We start from the raw sequence: 22,363 nt of genomic DNA on the forward strand, positions 1-22,363 counted from the left end.
CCTCCGCAGCAGTAGTTGCCAAACTCTGTCCTCCTTCATCTGCTGACAGCCAAAGGAAAGCTATGATGTATTGCTGCCATAGGGAGAAGGATGGGAAATATCATGTCTGTTGCCAAAAGTGCCAATCACCATTCACTGCTGAAATATCTCCTCTGTGATCTGCTCCAAAACTGGGAAAAAAGGCTGAATGGAAGGGTCATGAATCTGAAGATATAGGCTTTTAACCGTGAGTTAGAACTTTTGTAGTGAGCTGAGTCTCCAGCTCAAAGCCATACCCTCAGCCAGTCATGTCAAATAGTGAACAACAGGCTCAGTACATTGCTTTCTGTGCATGGACTCCCTCTTATCAGGTGTTAACAGCAATGGGCTGTCTTGCTCCAATTTATAGGAGGGACAGGAGATTCTTTGATGTATGTATACCCGACGTGAGATTAAGAAGCAGTGGTTCAAATGTTGGTCCAACCAGTTTATTACAAATCTTAATCAGGGAGATGGGGGAGAGAAGAAGGATGATAGAAAAGATAGGAAATAGAAGCAAAGAGTCTTTATAGAAAGCAAGAGGAGAATAGTCACCACCATGGATCCAGCATGGTTTGTAGTTCAGTCATTGATCTTCAATAGTGGTGGGTCATTGGGTGGTGGTGTTCTGTTGACGACGACGACTCTCCAATGGTAGTACCAACTTATAAATAAGTCCAAAGTGGTTGAGTCAGCTCTCCTTGGAGTGGCAGCTTCTGGCTCTGGGATCTCAGAGAAACCCCTTTTTTCCCATCTTCTGGGCCTTGCCAGCAGATATGAGAGAACAGGGATTCCCACCTGTTTTCACAGAACACGATGTTTATCATTCCCCAGTTTTCCCATACAGTAGCACCCATCACTTGCCTCCTCAATAAATCAGTTAGAATCTTATCACGAGAAATACCTCAGGAAGCAAGCTTTGAGCCAGAAGACAAAGAAGAGTTCTCACATGGGCAAACTGATGTGTAAGAACTCTAAAGTACTGTTAACATTTTACCTACACCAGGAGTCATTTTGATGCATTGACTAATCCCAGTGTGCCTGAGGCTGGAAGAGGTCATCTGGCCCAACCCCTGCTCAAGCATGGACACCCAGAGCAGTGTGCCCAGGACCATGTTTAAGCGGCTTCTGAAGATCTCCAAGGAGAAAGTGACAAAACCTCTCTGGGCAGCTGTGGCAGTGCTCCATCACCCTCACAGGAGTGCTGATGCCTCTTCTCCTGGCACTGGCACCACTGAAAAGAGCCTGGGTCCATGTTCTTTGCATTCTCTATTCAGAGATTTACAAAAATTGGTGAGATTTCCCTGAGCCCCCTCTTCTCCAGGCTGGGCAGTCACAACTCCCTTGGCCTTGCTTTATAGGACTGGTGCTCCAGTCCTTCATCATCTTGGTGAATCCCTTGATCACCTTGTTGTAATGTATGCTTCCATTTACATCGTTTAGATTAGAAGTATTAGTATGGGGCATAAAATATCTGGAGTAATTGCAACAGAGATGAAAACAAACAAACAAGATTGATGAATACTATTTAATAATTATTTACAAATTTGTACAAAAGTCTAAAAAAAAAAAAAAATAAAGTTGGAAAGAAGGGTCATCCTCTAGGATTGTGGGGGTTTTTCTAGGTATTAAAAACTGCCACTCTGTAACTGTACGAGGTAGTCCATCATAGTAAGCAGTGAGGTGTTACAAAAAAAACACTTTACAAGCCTCTTTCTATGTCACAAAATATATACATATGCATTTTCTCATCTGTTTGTGTGATTTTCCTTAAAAATGTTCTTTATTAGAACAGCCTTTATAGTAAGTAGTACATTTCATAGTTTTTCACAGGTATGTGACTTTAAAGCACAAACAGGTAAAGTACAAGGTTGCAGTTCAGAAATACAACAATGATATGAGTGGGAGGATAAATTTATTTAATTGCAGTATATGCCATTAAAAATCACCACTTGCAGGAGTCACCTTTGGTTATCATAATATTGCTCTTTATTCAGGCTGAATAAATAATGTAGATGTTAGTTGATTTGGTAAATTGTTTATAATCATGCAGCATTTTTAACGCTGAGAGCATCTTACATTGCTTTGAGTGACAATCATTTTTATACTTGTGCACAGCTCTTTCTCTTTCTGCCTTGCTGAAAAGGATCAATGATTCCCCCAGTGAAGTAACTAAAACCTTTTATCATTGAAAAAGTCATGCTAAATTTCTTGGCAAGAGTGGTTGACGTTACTGATCTACTATTTTAATTTTATGGCCAAACTATTGAACCTTTGCCTGCTGCTTTCATTTTTTGACTTCAGACCTACTTTGCTGAATGGCGTAAAAGGAAAAAAAAAGGGAAAAAAGAAAGCCCAAACCTCTTTACTCTGGGCAAGTGCTTTTGTTTTGTTTGTTTTTTGTTTGTTTTTTTTCCCCTCATCTTAAAGACCATCTAACAGGGAATTGGTTCTCTCTGCTCTTTAAAGAGACTGGAAGAACACAGTTGAACCATGTTCATAGCCATGAAACATGAGCATAACCATGTTTTGCAGTTTGGTGTTAGAAAACTCATAGTCTCTTTATGCAGATGGCACCCTGCACTGCTTTGTTTCAGCTTTTCATGTTTAGTTGTGTTCTTTGGATAGTTGATTCAGATAGAAACTACTTCAAGAAGTAGGTATTCAGACTCTTCACTTCTAGTTGGTTTAGCGCCTCAAGCCAAGCACTGAAAATTCCACTGATTATTAAAACCCAGCTATTTTAAATCGAGAAAGGGCACAAAAGATATGCCCATTTTATCAAAAAGAAGGAAGAAATTTAACTAATTTTCACATTATAACATATGATTTTACTATGTGAGAATTGTCCAAGGCTGAATTTTTTGTGAAAGCATCTGTATCACTCACAGAGCCTATGGGAAATACTGACTAATAACAGAAAGTGAGAAGATTGTCACTGAGACAAATTCATAGCTACAGGGTAGCTGGAGAATGTAGAGGAAACATGTTTCTAGATACGTGGTCGTGCTGTGAAAAACTAGATACTACAGCCTACTCAACCCCACTGCTAGATTCAGGAAGATGAGTCATGTTTAGAGATTCTACAGTGACCTTGAGTGAGTGTTCTCATTATATTGAGGTATTTTTTTGTGTGTGTTACTAAGGCCCAGGATGAAATTTGAATATGCTGAGATTGCTGAATGTTAAACATATAGTATAGTAGGAGTACAAAGGAAAAATGAATTCATGTATTCATTTAATTTTAATTTTCATATTTCCAGTAAGCATAATAGCAAAGCAGTGAGATTATTCCTATGTAACCCTTTCTAATGCATAAATTCTCTTTCTGAAATAAACATGATAATTCATTTATTCAGTATTTTATTTTTTTTTTCCCAGTAACTTCTGGTCAAACTGTTGCTGTGGATACACAAACCAGGGTAACCAAGGAAACCACCAGCTTCACACCAGAAATGCCATCTTCTGTGCTTCTGGAGGTTCCAGCCTTAGCTGACTTCAATAAGGCATGGGCAGAACTCACTGAATGGCTTTCTCGACTGGATCGAGAGATAAAAGCTCAGAGAGTGACAGTAGGTGATCTTGATGATATCAACGACATGATCATCAAACAAAAGGTATGAGAAACACTGATTTTTCAAGTTGAAAGCCTCATGATCTTTATTCCATATAAAATCATTTCAGCAGAGGATACAGAAGGGATTATAGGCTACAGTACATATGGTGGTTACTTAAGATACTTTATCTCATAGTTATTGGTTTAAATATTAAGATAATTAGTTGACAAACAAAAAATAATTAATAGTGTCCCTACTACTTAGATCAAATCTTTTTATCTTTCTGTTGCTTGTACTGATGGTGTGATGACAGTGTATGTATGGCAATGGTTGAAATATGAACCACAAGAGAAAGAGAGAATTATGTTGTAAACTCCAGATTGCCAGGTGAAAAGATAACCTACTACATACCTTTTCTTACACTGTTTTTGTAATGACTTCTTGAGAAGCTTCTGTCCTGCTACTGTAGGGTTATGAAAAGCTCCTCAGTCATCCTAAAGAAAAGAACAGCTTGTTAATGCAAGTGTTTTGTCAGCAAAATTGCATCAGTTTTACTTATCTTTGAAAACACACAAAAAAATAATACAGAAATAGATGTGCAAGAACAAAAAAGACTAAACTAACTTTGTCTACTCAGTAGCAATAGAATTAATTTGTTGTTATGCAGTTGAAAGTTAATTACCTGCCTTCCGGATTTAGCGTTGCTCAATACAAAAGATTTGACTTGCCTGTGCAAAACTTTGCAATGTTAAATTTACATTCAGTTCTGTTCTAAACTGAATTTAGGACTGTTATAAAACACGCTTTTGCCTCCTCCTTCTCCTAATAGAAAGTCTGATTTATTTTAGGGAAGATATTGACATTCTATCTTTTTGCTAAAAGTAAAAAACAGAAAGAAAAACAGTGGACAAATATTTCCTTGTAACTATACTAAGCAGTGTTATAGGAAGGGTGTACATTAAAATACACAGATGTCTGCTGGGATTTATTCTGTTTTCTTATACTTATTTGCTATGTTGAATTACATTATCTTTTATTAATTGAAGCATGTTTTACAAGTGATGTGTATATTTTAATAATAATTGGTAGTTGCTGCATCTCCTGTAAAGCTAGAACATTAAAATAGTTGCTTTGTCATTTGAAAAGAGCTAAAGAAGAGTTGTCTGTACATTATCTTTCTGTCTTTTTGAGAATTGCTTTAAAATTTTATATTCTCAAATACTTGGTTCAAAATTATCTGTTTCTTACTTTTTGCCTCACTATAGCTAATTACTGTGGCAGACAAAAATTTCAGCTACTTTTCTTTTATAGATCTCCTTTACTTAAATGTGTGTTCATGCCACTAACTCTTGAGAACCACAATTGTCATTAATGTTATACACGTTGTAAAGTTGACTGGTTTGTATATGCATTTCATCTTAACTCAAGGCTGAAAAGACTATTAAGTCAGCGCTATTGTAGTCTTCCTCTCACTTGTTTTCCTGGCTGGGTACCATCTCTTTTTTTCAATCCCATGCTGTGCTGGTAACAAAATCAGCAGGAAAACTCTTTTTGTGTGTGTGTTTACCTCTCTAATTGACTGTGCAACAGAATGTGACATTTAATATAGTCTCTGATGAAATGGAAGAATCGATGTCTAAATATAGACTGCAGTTTTGTTAACTTGTTCCCACTTTTCTAGTGATCATCAAGAGAAGGCACCACTTAATAGATAGGGATGAATGTAGTGAAACTTTGATTCCTCTCTTAAATCTGTCATTTAATTATTAGGTGAGATTAACAGTCAGTTTTAGCCAGCATTTTCAAAACTGACTGTACATTTTAGGTTTCACTCCCCAAAAGCCTTGCTTTCTAGCATGTGGAGTATCAACTGCAATAAGTGAGCTGATGAAGTTGGGTGTGTAAAAAGCCATGACAAAGATTATCTCAATTGGAAATCTAAAAGTAGTGGTTACCTTCCAAAATTTGCACATTGCATAATGAGCATAGTCATGTGTCCCCAGTGATTTAAAAGTCATTGGAAGTCACACTATTGTATTGTGATCTGCTTTGATAGTTGGTTTCACCTCCATAGGGAGCTAGCACTGTTAGCTCTAATAGGAATTCCATTTTAGTAGATTGACAACATTTTGTTTTGTTTTGTGCATCAGATTTTTGAGATTAGGTATAAAGTATCATTTTAACATTGCTGTCTACCTCCCTCAAATTCATCATTGAAGATATATGCTTCCTAAAATTGTTTTATTATAATGCATCTCAAGTTGTTCACCTAGAATTCAGAACTGTTGGTATGCTACCAAGCCCTTACTGTTTTGGGGTTTTGTTTCCATTTCATATTTCTTTCAATAGAGAGAGCTGCATTTATAATAAGAAATTGAAATGTCAAAGCAAACATTTTAAAAGCAAAGAAATCTGATATCCTAGCAACGTATGTAACATGACATTTTCTAAACCGTCCAGGTAAAAGTAAGTGACCTTAGATTGTCCTTTCTTTCACAGCAGCATGTAATGTTATTGAAGCTAAGTCTCTGAGGGCATTTTGGTTAGGTTCATTTCATTCTGATTGTATCACAAGACCACAGCTGCTAACTCTGACATATTTTTCCTCCGTAAAAGTTTAAGACATCATTAGCCCCCACTTGAACCTCTGCTTGGAAGTGATCATAGTGTACTGGTACTTCTGTGTGAATGGTTAGGATAATAAAGTAGCATGCACAAAGGTTAATTGTGGAACAAAAAGCAAAACAAGACAACCATTTTAAAAAGAAAATATTTTAGTGACAGCTTTCCTTTAAAGAAAGAAATGGAGCAACTAAAATTCTGCTAAGCAGTACACATTCTGTATAGTAAAATGAACAACGACTGTTCATTTCAGACATCTCTGGTTAATCTTTCTGTCAAATGAGTGGTAGGTATTTCTTTCATGCAAATGTGTTATGTTTGACTTTCTGCCTATGATTGCATACATTCTGTGTAATTAAAGTAAAAGATTCTAAAAAGTTTGTAGTTAAAAAATGTTAGCATTGGTTCCATGTTTTCATTAGAGGCAGATTATTGTAATCATCTGCTTGAATACTGATGCTTTGTAGAATTTGATCCTCAAAGAAATAGATTTAAGGCAGGCTCACAATAGGATTTTGTATATGTTTTCTTCAGATAACCTTCATCTATAAATGAAGTTCAGAGGAAATAAGAGCATATAATATGTCAAGATGTAAGTCGCTAAGGGACATGGCAGAATTACATTTACACTTTTTTTCATTTCATTGTCCTTACTTCAGAGCAAATAAGGTATTTTAAATTTGATGGTTAAGTAAGGGTTCTTCATAAAAGAGGAAATACAGACAGAAGAACAGGATAATAAATTATGTTTTGTTGTGCTACAGAAAGATGAAACCTTTCCTTACCTAAGATGCCAGAAAGCCTCTACTCAGAAACTCTGCTTTGGCATGATTATATTTTGAGGAAAGCTTGAAGTAGGAGTAGATAGATTTCTACTGAAAACGGTGAAGCATGAATGCTGTGCAAAGCAGGAAAATAGTTAGCAACTGCATTAAAAGAAACCAACTGCTATAATATCTTTGAATTTTGAATTTTATCCATGGATTTTGCATGCTGTCCATGCAAACTCATAGCATATGTTACTGAAAACATGGGTTTTAGCTGTAGTGGCTGAAAATATATTTTCATTTAGTAAGATGTATTATAATAATGTGTCAATGCTACTAAATTTAGCTACAGCTTTTGATTCTGAGACTCTAGGTTGAGTCTACATGTTTAGGGGTGGCTGAGCCCCTAAATTTATCTGAAGGAGTTATCTATGTTAGTGTGAGACCAATAGTCAAACTAATTACTAAGACTTCTAAGGAAAGAAGAGAAGATACTTTTAGGTAATGATTTATGTTGTCCTAAAGTATTCTTCTGAAAAGATACCAGGTAATTTATTTCTACTCAATTAATTTGTCAATATTCTAAAAGCGGGTTTGATTGTCCATCAGTTAAAGGAGTGAACAAAATTAGAACAAGGAGTTTGTTTTCACTATTAATTACTGAATTGATTTTTCAGTAGCTGAAGATCTTGTGTAGATGTTGATAATAACATAATTGTAGAGGAATAATATTGGTTTATAAGGTATGCAATTAGCAGGCAAGTGTGGGCTGAAGTGCCAGGTTTGAGGATGTTTTACCTATTCCTTCCCATTGGTTACATACCGTGCATCATCACAGCTTTGTAGTTATACATACATTAATATTCTGATAGATCAGAAGAATGGTAAACTTTCTGTCCAAACTGTTTTCCAACATTTTGTGCGTGTGTGTGTATATGCAAGGCAGAGTGGCTGGAAGACTGCGTAGAGGAAATGGACCTGTGGGGTATTGATTGATGCTCGGCTGAACATGAGCCAGCAGTGTGCCCAGGTGGCCAAGAAGGCCAATGGCATCCTGGCTGCATCAGGAACAGTGTTGCCAGCAGGAGCAGGGAAGTGATTGTCCCTTTGTACTCAGCTCTGGTGAGGCCGCACCTCGAGTACTGTTTCCAGTTTTGGGCCCCTCACTGCAAGAAAGACATTGAGGCCCTGGAGCGGGTTCAAAGAAGGGCGACAAAGCTGGTGAGGGGTCTGGAGCACAGGCCTTATGAGGAGCGGCTGAGGGAGCTGGGATTGTTCAGTCTGGAGAAGAGGAGGCTCAGGGGAGACCTTATTGCTCTCTATAACTACCTGAAGGGAGGCTGCAGTGAGCTGGGGGTTGGCCTCTTCTCTTGTGTAACTGGTGGTAGGACTAGAGGGAATGGCTTCAAGCTGTGCCAGGGGAGATTTAGGCTGGACGTTAAGAAATACTACTTCTCTGAAAGGGTGGTCAGGCGTTGGAATGCCCAGGGAGGTGGTGGAGTCACTTACCCTGGAGGTGTTCAAGGAACGTTTGGATGTTGTGTTGAGGGACATGGTTTAGTGAGAACTATTGGTGATAGGTGGATGGTTGGACTGGATGATCTTCTAGGTCTTTTCCAGCCTTGGTGTTTCTGTGATTCTGTGAAATACAGATTTCCAAATCTATTTTCTGCTTCTACACTAGTAAAATTTGTAGTTCTGTATTACAAGGTGCAAATGGCGCACTATAAATAGACTCATGTTACATTTCCATCTGTCCATATCATTCATATTGGAAGTGAAAGCAATAGATAAGGTGAGGTCCTTAACTTTTTAGCTACCTCTATGTAGACTGGAAACATTTTCATACAAGTCATGTGGACATGAAAAGATCTACCTGCAGATATTATATCTGCATTTGAAGATATCTACTATTGAAGAACATCATAGAGGATTTTACACTTAGAGCTGAATGGTTTCCATTACTGTATTCTGATATGCTTAAAGTGAGGAATTCACTACTAGCCCAGAGCCCAAGTATGGTGCTAATAAGTTGGAAAATGTTCATACTTTCAGAATCAGATTCAGAAGCATTTTTCCACCATCCCTCCCTCGATGATGTCATGCTACTTTGGTGGCTGTTTTTGAAGCTTCACATTGTCTAGGTTTTTCCATATACATATAAATACAAAGCAAGAACCATTCCCCAGGCAACTGTTGAATCAGGGACAGCTAGATCCCAAAGCTAGAGCTGAAACTGATTCTGCAGCATGCTCATGTTCACTGATAGTTCTGTATACCTCCTCCACTGGCAAAATCCCAGAGATGTCTTTATGACTTTGGTGGTGTGGAAAACCTTCTTTAATTCTATGAATTTTGCATATAATTTTTCACTCATGAGACCACTGTCATAATTTTGTGCATATTTTAGAGCGGTGTTCTTCTGTTTAACATTGAAAGTCTAGTAGAATTCTGATTTTAGACAATTGTGCTGTTAGGCTCTTTAAGAATTCTTATTTATAAAAAGTACTAGAAGGATGATTTCAGTGTGAATAAAATACTCATTACCAAATAGAGTCTTAAATATACTAAAAGTTTGAATTACAAAATTTGTGTGCTGAACAATTATTATTTTAATAGAAGAAAAATGAAGATGCATCAGCCTTTTAAGATTATTCTTAAAGGGTAGAAAATGAAGCAGGGTGTTCTAGAGGGCCTGGAGATGTATCTTTAAAGGGAAATGAGAGGGGAAGAATAATCTTCTGTTAGCCTGAAAATTGAACCTCAAGCGATACAAAAATTGTGTCAGGAGAATCTGTAAATACTTTGTAGCAGATGAAGACAGCTGATATTTTAAAACAGCTTGACCACCTCATTATGGGATGTTAGAGAGTGAATTTGTTTTCCGCAACAATAAAAAAGCTGTCTAAACACTGCATTTTGGAGAGTGATTAACAACCGTTTCCTTATTTCTCTTAAATGTTAATCACTAGGATGCGCATAAAAATTTTACCTCTAAGGGTCTGAGTCTAAACTCCTTGATATAAAAGAGTTACTTTCATCATTTTTCAATTAGTTTTCAGTCAGGCTGCAAATCATCACTCAAATGAAAAATACCATTGTGCTGAAAGATAACTTCTCTCTGATTGCTTTTATTGGCCTATTGTGAAATAAACTGTTTTTTTTTTCCAATTCTTGACAAATAAGCTTGCAGGAAAAGATAAATTATCGTGATTAGTGCAGCTGGCATCCTGTTAGTTTCAGTGGGTAAGGGACAAGAGTCTAGAAACTCATTTTCAGTTGCATTTCTGTGTTGAGAATTAGAAGTACACAGTTTTCACTAGGGTTATATTTTTCAGTAGCAAATATAAATCTGACCTATCTTAAAAATATAAATGACCTATTCCATCAAAACTGGACTTTACCTCCCCTACTCTTCTATCTAAATCGATCTTTTACTGTGTATGTTTGCAGTCTGGTAGTATGTGCAACTCAGACAAAAAACAGTGAGTCTTCTACAAGAAGGCAGAAGGTGTAAAAGCTGCATAAGTCTTCATGAATTCTGTGTCTAGTTGGAAAGAAAGCTGAGCTATATTCTGGGCTGCATGTAATTAGATCCTAACCAAGACACTGAGGGAAGTGATTAGTCCCCTCTTATCAACATCTGTGAAACTACATTTCAAAGTGCTCTATCTAGTTTTAGGCTTTTCCTTGTACAAGAAATATATGGAGGGAGTCTTGTCCTTGGCCATTGAGGTGGTCAAGGGCACTTGATTTGTGAGGGGCCAAGGGCCTGGGTTTGCTCAGCCTGGGAAAGAGTTCAGGGGACCTAGTTGCTGTATGTGGCAATTTGCAAAGGTGCACAGCAAAAGGTTGAGAGGTGATAGACACATTCAGAAGCAAAGCAAATTTAGATTAGATACTAGGAGAAAACATGTTCTTGATGAAGATACCAAAATACTGCAATACGCTGTCCAGGGAGGCTGTGGATTCTCCATCCTTGGGGATACTCAACAGCGAAGTGGACAGGGCCCTGTATGACCTGAAGTTTCTCTGAATTTGGTCCTATTTTAGCTCTAAGTAAGTTAGGCAAGATGATCTCTAAAGATCCCTTCCAGTGTAAATTATTCTGTAATAATATATCAATGCTATTTATGAAGAGCAAGGTTCTGTGTTGTATGTCTTGTCAATGAAGTACACTTTAAAGGAAGGGAAATACGGCTTTATGCCACTTTTGCAGCCTTTCCACTTCAACTATAATTTGCTCTAAGGCCCCATACAATTTTGATGAATAATTTTGTTTGAAATACTGCAGTGAGGCTCCGTATTTGGCAGTTACACAAGTGTTAAGGGGCTGTATTTTTCTATTCATGTTAACATACGTTAGTATCACAAGTAACAGGAAAAGCTATGAGTGGTTTTGTTTTTATTTAGAAATCACAAGAAATACTGTTTCCAAGTGATTGTGCAATGTATAAAATTCTAATCTAGTTATAATCATAAAATGCAAATTAAAACTAGAGGGACTGATTGTATATTTTCTCATTTTATCTGTGAAAAGATTGAGTTCTTCTCAGAGAAGTAAATTTTCCTTTGTCAGAAAATAAAAATATCAAGTCCCAGCAGAACTTCCTAATGAAGCTGATCTTGGAACACTATTCTCTTATGTAGAAAAAGAAAACAATCTCAGAACTTTAACTAAAAAAGTCTCAAAATGTGCACTGTTGGTTTCTCATTGTGCAGAGTGCTCTGCTACTTTTATAAACACTGCCTAATAATAGTATAGGTTCAGGGATTTGCTAGCAGATGGACAATTCCCTCTTGAGGCAGAGCAGCCAGCAGTGTCATTATCATCCTTCTCTCTGAAGGAATTGTTTCTACTAAAATTCACTAGCTTTCTAAGCTGTGGGATGTGTCAAATAACTAGTTTCTAGTGGCTTAACATCTATTGCAGTAAACCGAATTCTTGGAATTCCTTCTTCTCTTTTCCCAGTATGCTATAATAAGTTTTTGCACTTAGAGAAGCTTTCTTGGAGAGTTTTCTGGTGGTTAAATTGTTTCATAACATTCACGTGAATTTAGACAACTGAATGTGGAAAGCAGGTGTGCACTGGAATGCCAGGAAGAGGCAGCCACAAACTCACTAAGGCTCCTTTGAAATATTTAGGTTTTACGTAGAGATGCTTGTAAGTCAAAGGTGAAATTCATAATAACAGCCATAGTGGCATAAAGGCATATTTGTTTTCAGGAGCATAATGGTCTTGAATACCAGTCTCCGTTAACTGAATTCTAGGCATAGTGGTGGAAATTATCACTAGATCTAAGACGAATAAAGAATAACTTTCTGTGGATCTGAGGAGGGATAGAAGTGATGGGATGCTGCATGTATTGGCAAGTTGGTATTTTGGGGGACATGTTCAGAATTTGTGTAATCTCTGTTGTAAATCTGTGTCATTTATTGTAGTTTGTGTAAACTCTGTTGCTCCACATTCTTTCCCACCTCTTTAGAACTTGGCTGGTCTGGTTCCCATCTCACTCGAGTCCCCGTTGGTCCATTTCTTTTTATCATAGATTCTGCTTTTGTTTCTACCAAGCTGAATTTTGGCATGCAGATATAAAGTCTAATTTTGCTTAACACCTCTGACATCTAATTTCCTTTGTTAGTGATGAACAATATGTTGAAGGAACACTAGGTTGTGTTTTTTTCATTAGTCAGCGGGGGAGAATTGTATAACAATAGTACTGTAAGAATAAGTTCTCAAATGTTCATATCTGTGAACAGCAAATTTACAATGTAAATAGACAAAATATTATTTTTTACATTACTATGTGCTCCAATGAAATCCAAGAAAATGACTGAGTACACTTTGAACTTGAAATATGAAAGTAATTCCATTAAATGAAATAAGACCATATGTTTCTTTAAAGAAAGACTTTCCTGAATTGAGCCAGAGAACTCAACACTTCAAACAGCTGAGTTCTGAAGAACTTAATTAAAAAACACAACTGTTTCTGTAGTAAATGTGGGCCATTTCATGTCACTCAGACCTGTCATCTGTCTCTCTATCTAGCCGATACAATAAACAAGGTAACAGATCAATTCCCAGAACTGTGTTTTGCTGCTTTTGTGGACTATTGCTCTTATTGAGCTAAGAGATCAATTCAGCTTATCACCATGGCACCCCTCATGCTCATGTGCTTTCTGCTTATATGAAAGATTTTGTGCAGCCAAATGTGAGCTTCATACAGAGCAGTTTAGTCACCTCACTGAACTCCCAATTTTTCACGTTTCTGGACTTGCTGAATCTTCCAGCTGAATGGAGTTCACACTGAGGTTCACATAGTTCAAATGTTGTAACTCTCCATTGCATTTGCTTAAGAAAATTTGTCCTGCTAGCTGCTAACAAGCAAAAAAAATTCAATTGCTGCAGTTGCATGCTGCTCAGAGAAGTATGGCAGGAAAGTTGTTTTGTTTTGTTTTAAGACCATTTAAGGTGACAAAATATGAAGTAAACTTACCCACCAAACAAGAAAAATATTTAATATTTATCCATTCATTTTTGTGTGCTTAAGTAACTAGGCAAGATCAAGGTATGACTGCCAAATGTTATTTGTTTTTCTCAGTATATACTGCATTACAAGCTCTGATGTGGATACCTATACGTTGTCTGACTCATCCCAGTCTTTCTGGTGGGCAATTTCCTACTGGAAAATTGGAAGAAGCCAGCACATGCCATCAGCAGCACAGTGACTTTGTGAATACTCTGAGTCAGACTCATGACGTAATCCTGCAAATGAAGCAGGTTTCCAATATGTGTAACAGCTACTTCCTACCCTTCAATAGCACAAATAAGCCCCTGGATATCCAGACCAACATTACTCCTTCAGGACACTGAAAAACTTACTGATTTTTCTTCTGCCTCATCTACCTGTATCCTTTGTCACCCCAACACCCTAGGTTGTAGTTTAATTATTTTTTTGAATTAAAAAAAAAAGGAAGAAACCAGCAGAAGAATCATGTTCTAATATTAGAAGTAGTGAAATAAAAAGGTTGTATTTTCATATTCCAAGTCCCTTTTTGATATTTTAACAGAACAGTTTGACACTGTTTCTCTGAAAAAAAAAAAAATAATAAGATGAGCACTTATATTTGGAGTAGCACCAGCTTATAACGTTTTGGAAAAAAAATGGTTCTGAAGTAACACAAATATCCTGTTTTATTTCATGTTTGTTTCATGTTGTTTGGGGAAATTTCTCTTATGTATTTGCACCAAAGAAGGTGAAAGAAAGATACCATAAACAGAAGATGAAATTTAACATTTCTCTGTTTGTGGGGAACAGGGATGGTTTTTGGCCTATTGTTAGTTGCCAGAGATGTCTAACTGTGTATGTCACAGAATCATTTATTCAAACAGACAGTTTTGAAGGTGGCATGGTGTGGGACTAGAACTCAGTGTAAACGTCCAACCTTTTAACATATGTTTGACCATATGAATGGGACTGATTTCCTTTGTGATATCTTACCACTGTGTCTTAAATTCCTACTGTGCATCACGATCAGCACTGATAGCATTTTTAACTGTTCTTGTAAGTCCTTCTACCTCTTCATATGTGGCCCATATGGCATAATATTTCTGTGATGAAAACTGCTATATTTGACACATTCCTATAATGACATTCAGATGCGGGATTCAGCTCATTCTGACAAAGTGATTGTGTTCTGCAAAGAAACAGTGGTGCATCAGAAACCAGAAAAATTATTTGCTTATTTGTCTGTACTGTGTTTTCAGATGGGGCTTTTCATTTTTTTTCAAAATCTGTCAATAAAGCATGTGAGAAAGTACAACAATACAGGTGCTAGTGAGTAGAATTTTTTCTGTGGGTACTGGCTGTTAACTCTGGGAGTTTAAAATCAATGCTGTGAATCGGGTAACAAAATCAACTATCTCAGATTTTCCTTTCGTGTAAATATTCTTGGATTGATTTAGAGGAAAGCAAATTAGTAAACTTAGTACTAATTTGGTAAAGAGGATCTTTTATGCACATCGATGCAAGTCAGGGAGAAGTGCTTTGGATGCTGTGGAAGCTGAAGTGAGGATGAGTGGAAGCAACTGACCTTTCTGAGAGATGATTGTGAAGTGTACCATATCACACTGTTCTGATGTTGAAAATTCAAAAATGGCTCTTCTGCTTACCTGTAATAGAGTGCTTGTCCCGGAACCATGCATGTCTGCAATAATAATCCATTGTAGGTGCTGTTAATAGGATCACCTGAGAGAGAAAATGGTTTGCAGGAAAAGAGTAAGTGTGGTTTTGTACATTTAAATAATAATAATGTAAGATACGTAGATGGAAAAGAATTGCTTATTTATAAGTAGCTTTGATCAAGACTTGGTTCATTATTCCACGTTGGGGAAAAAGCTTAAATTGTCTCACAGGTCTTCTGGCTGCGGCTAAGAAAAGACAGAAAAGGTGGGTGAAGTGTTGGTGGAGAGTGAGGTGTAGGAAGAACAGGAAATTAGAATGTTAAATGTTAAATTGGAAAAGTTTGCAAGACGCTTAGTTTGTCTCCTTTCAGACATAGTTATATAAAGGTCCATATTGATGAAGTGTTAAAATTCAGTGAAGGAGAAATATTTGTAAGATACAGGCATCCTTGCTTTTTATCTAGATGAGCCTATGCAAATGTGTGTCAGCATGTTTCTCTCCCTCACTCCCTACTGCTAAATGGCAGCAGTTTTTAGGTGAGGAAGTATTCACACAAATGAGGAGGTTAAACATTACTCATCTTCTGAGAATGCTGTCTAACAAGTGTCATTCTTTTACAATTTCTAGTTAAACATCTGAGATAAAAAATCTTGCATGATGAAACTTCTTTTATTCAGTCATGTTGGTTCATTCTGTATATTAGTTTCTATTTTCCATTAAATTATTTTTCAATAATTCTTTTTGTGGTGACAATTATTAAATTTTGTTCAATGATGAGTATTTTTGTATAAAGTTACATTGTCTCTAATCATTAGAATGATTTATACAGAAGCCAGAATTGTCTGTGAATTCTAAGAAAGTTGTGCACCTGACTTCTAATTTCCTTGGGTACTCATTAAATTAATTCCTTTGAAATTCTTTTGTTAGAGAATCTTAAAATCACAAATCTTAATTAAAGTAACTTGACAGCCTTTGGAGACCTCTTAGTGTAGAAGTAATTTTTCTTGCAACAGTTCTTTTTCCCCCCCCCCCCCCCCCCACCATAGGAACACAGAAAATGTTTTCTCTTGACTATGTATTTCACTTTATGCCTGTTTCAAAAGTGCATGGGCAGTCCGATCAGGCTTTGCTATAGGACTGATGTTCAGGGATGCTGTTTAACAATGTATAAGATAAATGATTCTTCAGCCTTCTTGGAGTGATGGGTAAATAGCCATTTAGGTTATGATGATTAATAATCAGATCATTTTCAATTTTCTATCCTTCTACTGTCATCACATAATAAGACGTTTTCACTATAATTATCATTTCCAGCACACAAAAAATGTTTAAACAGCATTTTTTTTTTTTTCCAGTAGCGTTTCAGAAAGGAAAAGAATGAACAGCAGGACTCATTTTCAGTTTCCCTTACATCAAAAGAATTGTAATGGATTGTTAAAAATAGTGTGAAAACAAGCACTTTTTCTCAATACTCAACTGAAAATGATGATCTTTTTCTTTTAATGTTTTGCTACTAATTCTTTTCCTTTGAGGTGTTCTCACTTCTTTTCAATCCATCTCTGTAGCTTTTTCCTTCCTCCTCCAAACCTCTTTGAGTTTCTTCATTGATGGATGTGCAGGAAGGTGATGGAGTATAGAGGATTCCTGTTCCTGTGAGAATTCTCCATAGCATATTTTGCTCAGCAGCAGCCTGTATTCTGTTTAGGAAAAGGAAAAAAATAATATAATTTGAAAGAGATTTACTGAAATAATTAATGCTGAAATAATTTCTGCGACGGATAAAGGTTGTATGTTACAACAAGATTTTAGTTTTACTTCTTATTTTATGGTTTGCACTGAAGTACGCTCTGACAATAAAAGATGGGAATGGCTACACAGTGCAGTAATTCTTAAGTTCTCTTTCTTAGTTTGGTGTAGTTTAATGAAAACTACTCTATCGTTTATAAATAATGTCTGTAGTCGCCCCCAAAACATTATTAAAATAAAGCATTCTATGAAAGAGTTTTGGTTGAATTTACAATTTACAGAATTTGCAGTTCTGGGTAGAAGGGAATAGCATTTTGAACCACATGAACTGAATTTAATGTTATGATTGTGGTTCTTTCACCTTGTGGTACAATTAGCTGCTGATGGGTGGCTGAACTTCACCAGGCCGCTTTCTCACTGCCCCTTCTCAATGGAACAGGGAAAGAAAATACAATGAGAAAAATCTCATGGGTTGAGGTAAGGAAGGGAGATCACTCAGTTATTACTATCACAGGCAAAACAGACTCAGAATGGGGTGATTAATATAATTTATTGTCTATTCAGAACAGACTAGAGCGGTGAGAACTAAAAGCAAAGCCAAAACACCTTTCCCTTTTAACCTTTTTTGATCTCCTCCTCCCCACCACAAGTAGTACAGGAGAATGGGAAACAGGCAGCGGTCACTCCTTAATGCTTTGTCTCTGCTGCTCCTCCACGGTCACTCTCCGCCCCTGCTCCATGTGGTCTTTCTCACGGGACACCGTCTTTCCCAAACTGATCCCGTGTGGACCTCCCACAGGCTGCAGGTCTCCCAGCGCTGCCCCAGCACAGCTCTGTAACACAGGGCTCACCCTTTGGGCACTGTTCCACACTTGTCCCTGTGGGCACCAGCTCCCCCAGCCCTCCTGCCCCACTGTGGGCTGTTCCCCACGGGCTGCAGCTCCTGTGGGTGTACCCATGGGCTGTGCCACCTTCAGGCCTCATCTACTGCTGCACCATGGCTGCACATGGAGATCTGCTCCATGCAGTGCCCATGGGCTGCAGGGGGATGGCCTGCTCCTCTGTGAGCCTCTCCTTGGCTGCAGGGAGCTTCTGTTCAATGCCTGGAGCACCTTCTGCCCTCCTGCTACAGAGGACACCCAGGCAGCCCCCACGCTGCCAAAACCTTGGCATGTAAATCCAATACAAAGATAACTCAGTATGCTGAAATTATTTGTAAAGCCTTAAAAATGTTATTAGTTATTTTAGTAAAGAAATGGAAGAGTGAAAACAGAAATAAATGATATGCATTAAGATTGTGGGCATGTGTTTTTCAGAACATGAAAATGAAAGAGGTGATCTGTTTATACAGATCATATTTTGCTGACCTTTTTATGAATCAGGTTTAAAAAAATTCTCATATCTTCCTTTTGTAATACACTGTTTTAAATGTACAATAGGGGAACAAAATATAATCATTCAGAACATCACTCAAATCTTTGTTACTTACATAACTACCTTCTCTAAAAATGTAGGATTAGAGTGTGCCACAAATCAAGCATTTAATGTAATCGCTTAAATGCAGAGCTGTTCACTATCTTCCTCATCCTTTCTGGTGTACTCTCTATTACCATTACTGCTTATCAGTTTTGGTAACCCAGATAGTATGGAGATTTGCTGCATAGAATAATTCTTAAGAAAGAAGCTTTTAAACTGTACAGGGCAGGGATATGTTTTTACAAATCATTTAGAGACTGTTAATTCTATTACTATTAATAATAATAATTCTACTGTAATTAATTTATGATAATAATAACAACAAAATCACCAACAGAATAAAACAACAACAAAATGCACTGCTTTACTTATTTTGATCCTACTTCAGCTGCAGTAAAAGTCCTAGCATATCTCACTGAGCAGTGACAATATCATTCATAATTCTTACTTTTAAACATAAAATCGGTGCAGATTGTAACAAAAATGATTGTATGTTTCTTGCTTTGAAATGTTAGATGTGTTATCTGAGATTTCCAAACCATTTAACCATTTGGCCATCAAAAAGCAGGCTGTTATCTCTTCTGATATTAATCTACTTGCAACTGCTACTTAGGAGCACATTTTCAAAAGGGCAGCAAACATGCACAGTGTATTATAATTAAGTCCCTTTCAGGAGTAAGTAATGCAGAAAGGATTCTTGAACCTAAGTCTTTTGCCTTTATGTCTATAGAAAATCCTTTTTAAAAAAAATGTTGGCATAAAGTATGTTTTCTAATGGATTGCATGAGGTTCTGGAGAGTTTTTGAAGTGGTGATAAAAGGCGAAATCATATGTATGCGTAGTATGAGGAGAACTTTCAGTGTAAATTCAATCAAGAATGAAATGTTACTAAACTGCAAACACCTCCTGGGCTTGTGCAGAGGTAATGGAGCATGGGAAATATGTGACAGCCAAGAGAGGAAGAAGATATGTGACTTAACTTTGTTTAATAAAACTCACAACACACATTGTGCATATAATATATTGCTTTGTCTTGATCCAAATCACCTGAGTTTTTATTCCAGGCATTTTGCAGGCTGTAATTTGGTGATAATGGCTTCTTTGTACAATTTAGGAGTGATGAAGAAGAATAACAAGTCAGTTGTTAAAAGAATGTGCATGTCTTGTCTGCTACGAAGCTCTTCGTTTGCCTTGATTAGGAAGGAAGTCATATTCTGCTTCTAAGAAATGACACAAAGGGTGTAGTATTTAATATTTAGAGAGTACAAATCAGAAAGGGCTGGGTTTAAAGCAGCTTCTGTGAGAGCTGAGTACAGACTTATCTATTTTATTCTACTTTTCTGTTATTCTTACAAGTTTTATTTCTATTTTCAAACACGGTTTAAGACATTTTTAATTCCTAAGTTTGTCTTACACATTACTGAATGGGTTCAGTCATTTTGATCTGTGTTATCTTCCAAGCTATCCTGGCTGAGTGAGGAGTTTTCTGTTGTACTGTCTGAGAAGAACTGCAGCTATAATGTGATTTGGGAAGTTAGAGAGTGGTCTCTGTTTCACCCTTGCTCCAGTTGGGAGCAATCTGTTCAAGGTCAGAGAATATGTGCCCTTTTACTCCCCAGAGAGAGATGCAGTTGGATTTTCAGCTGAACCTTTTGTGTTGCCTCAACCTTGTCAACTTCTTTTAAGCTTCTTATTTCAGTGGCAAATTGTGATGACTAAATAATTGGAATATTATGGAGACATGGAAGACATTTTAATATGTATCATGTTTACTAATTGTTCTTCCTTTTGATTTAGATAAAAAGTCAAGTATTTAGAGGGGCATTTTATTGGCAGTTAGAAAAAATATAGATTAATAACATAACATATTATGCCAGCATAGTTACATACCAATCTCTTTTCCTGTTTATTACCAAAAGAGGATCTATTTATAACACTACAGATTTCTCTGTAATTTACAAAAAGAATGAAACACATTACACAGGCATGAATTTGGATGATTTGGGTTTGGCTTGAATTTGAACGTTACTCTTAAAAATATTACCAGTTTCCCACAGCTGTGTCTGCCAGAGGTCATTCAGTGTTTTAAGCTGCAGAACTGATATGTTACATACCTACAAGAAGTAAAAGAATAAGTAGATTTTTAAAAGGGATCAGAATTATGTCTCACTACAGTTGAGACATGAGAAGTGCCTCACCAGATCAAACCAGCATTCATCCTTGCCTAGCCAAGTGTATTTGGTGGTATGTTAGGTCAGGCCACGCAGGGAGAATGCTCCAGCCTTCCTACTTGCATCCCCATGTCCTCCACCTTCAGCGTCCATTGTTGTCAGATTAGGGATATCAGAAGACACATTACTGCCTGTTCCTTGTAGCATTATCTGTTTATCAAGCTATTGTCCAGGTTATCTAACCCCTTTCTGAACCTGCTGATTTTTTTGACGTTCCCCAATCCCTGCGGTTGCAAACCCCAGATAGTTACTACCTGCTATGAAAGTAAATCTCGCCTTTCATCTGTTCTAAACCAATTCCCATTGCAAGAATGGAGTGTGAACCTATCTTTTCTTATTTGTCTTTCGACCAATTAGGTACTTAGGAGAGAACCTTTCTTTTTATGTAGTGTTGCAAAGTTTCTTAAAACCTTTTTTTGGACACTTTCTCATTTTTTTCAGATATTTACATGTCCTATAGGAGCCAAATCATCTGTGTCTGCATGCTTGTTGACTTCTTCAAATAAACCCAGGACTTCCTTTAACAAAAAAGCTATTTCAGCTCTTTCAAGACATAAGATAGGAGGAGTTAATTTCATTCTTCAGAGTGATTTTTACCAACTTTTTCCAGATGGGGAACACAGAGAAGCATATAGGCCCACAGTTATCAGTTTTGGTATCACATTGTTAGAGTGGAGTGATTGAAGACTATCATTACTGTCACTTCCTGCTATTGCTATGTCTCTGATCTGTCTCTTTAGTTACTCCTGATCACAGGCTCATCATATTCTTTAGCTGGAATATCAATGCTAGATTAATTATTGGGATTAGCTGTGATTACATAATTAATCAGAAATACTTTCTGATATATAATAGTATCCCAGCACTTGCTATATGCTCGTGCACCGTTCTGCCCCTATTAAAGCAAGCTCTGTAAATCTTAGATAAGAAATTGAGGCCAGCAGTTTTCAGTAGGAGAAAAAACAGAAGAGGAAGTGCTACACAGCTATTTTGCACTGTCATTCCAATAAAAATATCATACTGTGAGAAAATTCAGTGACAAAGAGGGACCAATTTTCAATAGCAGTAACCAAACTCAGCGGAAGTTATGGTTTGTGATACTGCAAGTAATCATTTAGTAAGTGGTATTTTTCTAGTTTAGTCAGTCTTCAAGCACTATTTCTCATTCTCCCCTTTTTATTTTTCTCTATTGTTGTTAAGTAATTAAAAGTTAAAATAGGAAATGCAATTGATTATATTTTAATGCAAAATAACATATGAAGTTCTGTGCAAAGTGTTGCTATGCGTTATCATAGGGCTCTGTGGTTATTCTCTGTTTTGTGTAGGGTGTTTTTTTGTTTGTTTTTTTCTCATGAAGAAATGATAGATGTAATAAATAGATCTTGAAGGAGATTTGGAAGGCTGTGCAGTCCAGATTTTTGCCTCAGGCAGGATCAACTAGACTTAAATCATTTCTGACCAATTTCTGTCTAACCTGCTCTTTAAATCAGGACTTCTGCAACTTTGCAGGAATTTTATTACACTGCTTTGCGATCTTTGTAGTTCAGAAGATGTTTTTCTCCAGCCTTAGTATCTCCTGCTGCAATTTAGGCTAATTATGTCACCACAATGAAAATTGAGTACAGCTTATTCTCTTTCTCACAGCAATAGCCTTATATATTTGAAGGCTGATATGAGTTCAGTTCAATCTTCTCAAGACAAGCAAATCCTGTGTTGCTTTATGTTTGTTTTTTCTAATTTCTTTCCTCATTTTTAGATT

At 36.9% G+C, this 22,363-nt stretch overlaps 1 protein-coding gene across 12 annotated transcripts in view; it reads left to right on the forward strand.

The window, feature by feature from the left end:
* Window positions 1–22,363, forward strand: part of DMD (dystrophin) — a 1,153,352-nt gene that overhangs the window by 833,045 nt on the left and 297,944 nt on the right. For all 12 annotated transcript variants that reach the window (XM_090124095.1, XM_090124041.1, XM_031599265.2 and 9 more), the window contains one exon: window positions 3,400–3,635. In XM_090124095.1, the coding sequence (XP_089980221.1) occupies window positions 3,400–3,635 (236 nt within the window). The remainder of the gene's footprint in view (window positions 1–3,399; window positions 3,636–22,363) is intronic.

This window comes from Phasianus colchicus, chromosome 1 (genome assembly GCF_987193195.1).
Source record: "Phasianus colchicus chromosome 1, bPhaCol1.hap1.1, whole genome shotgun sequence".
NCBI lineage: Eukaryota > Metazoa > Chordata > Aves > Galliformes > Phasianidae > Phasianus > Phasianus colchicus.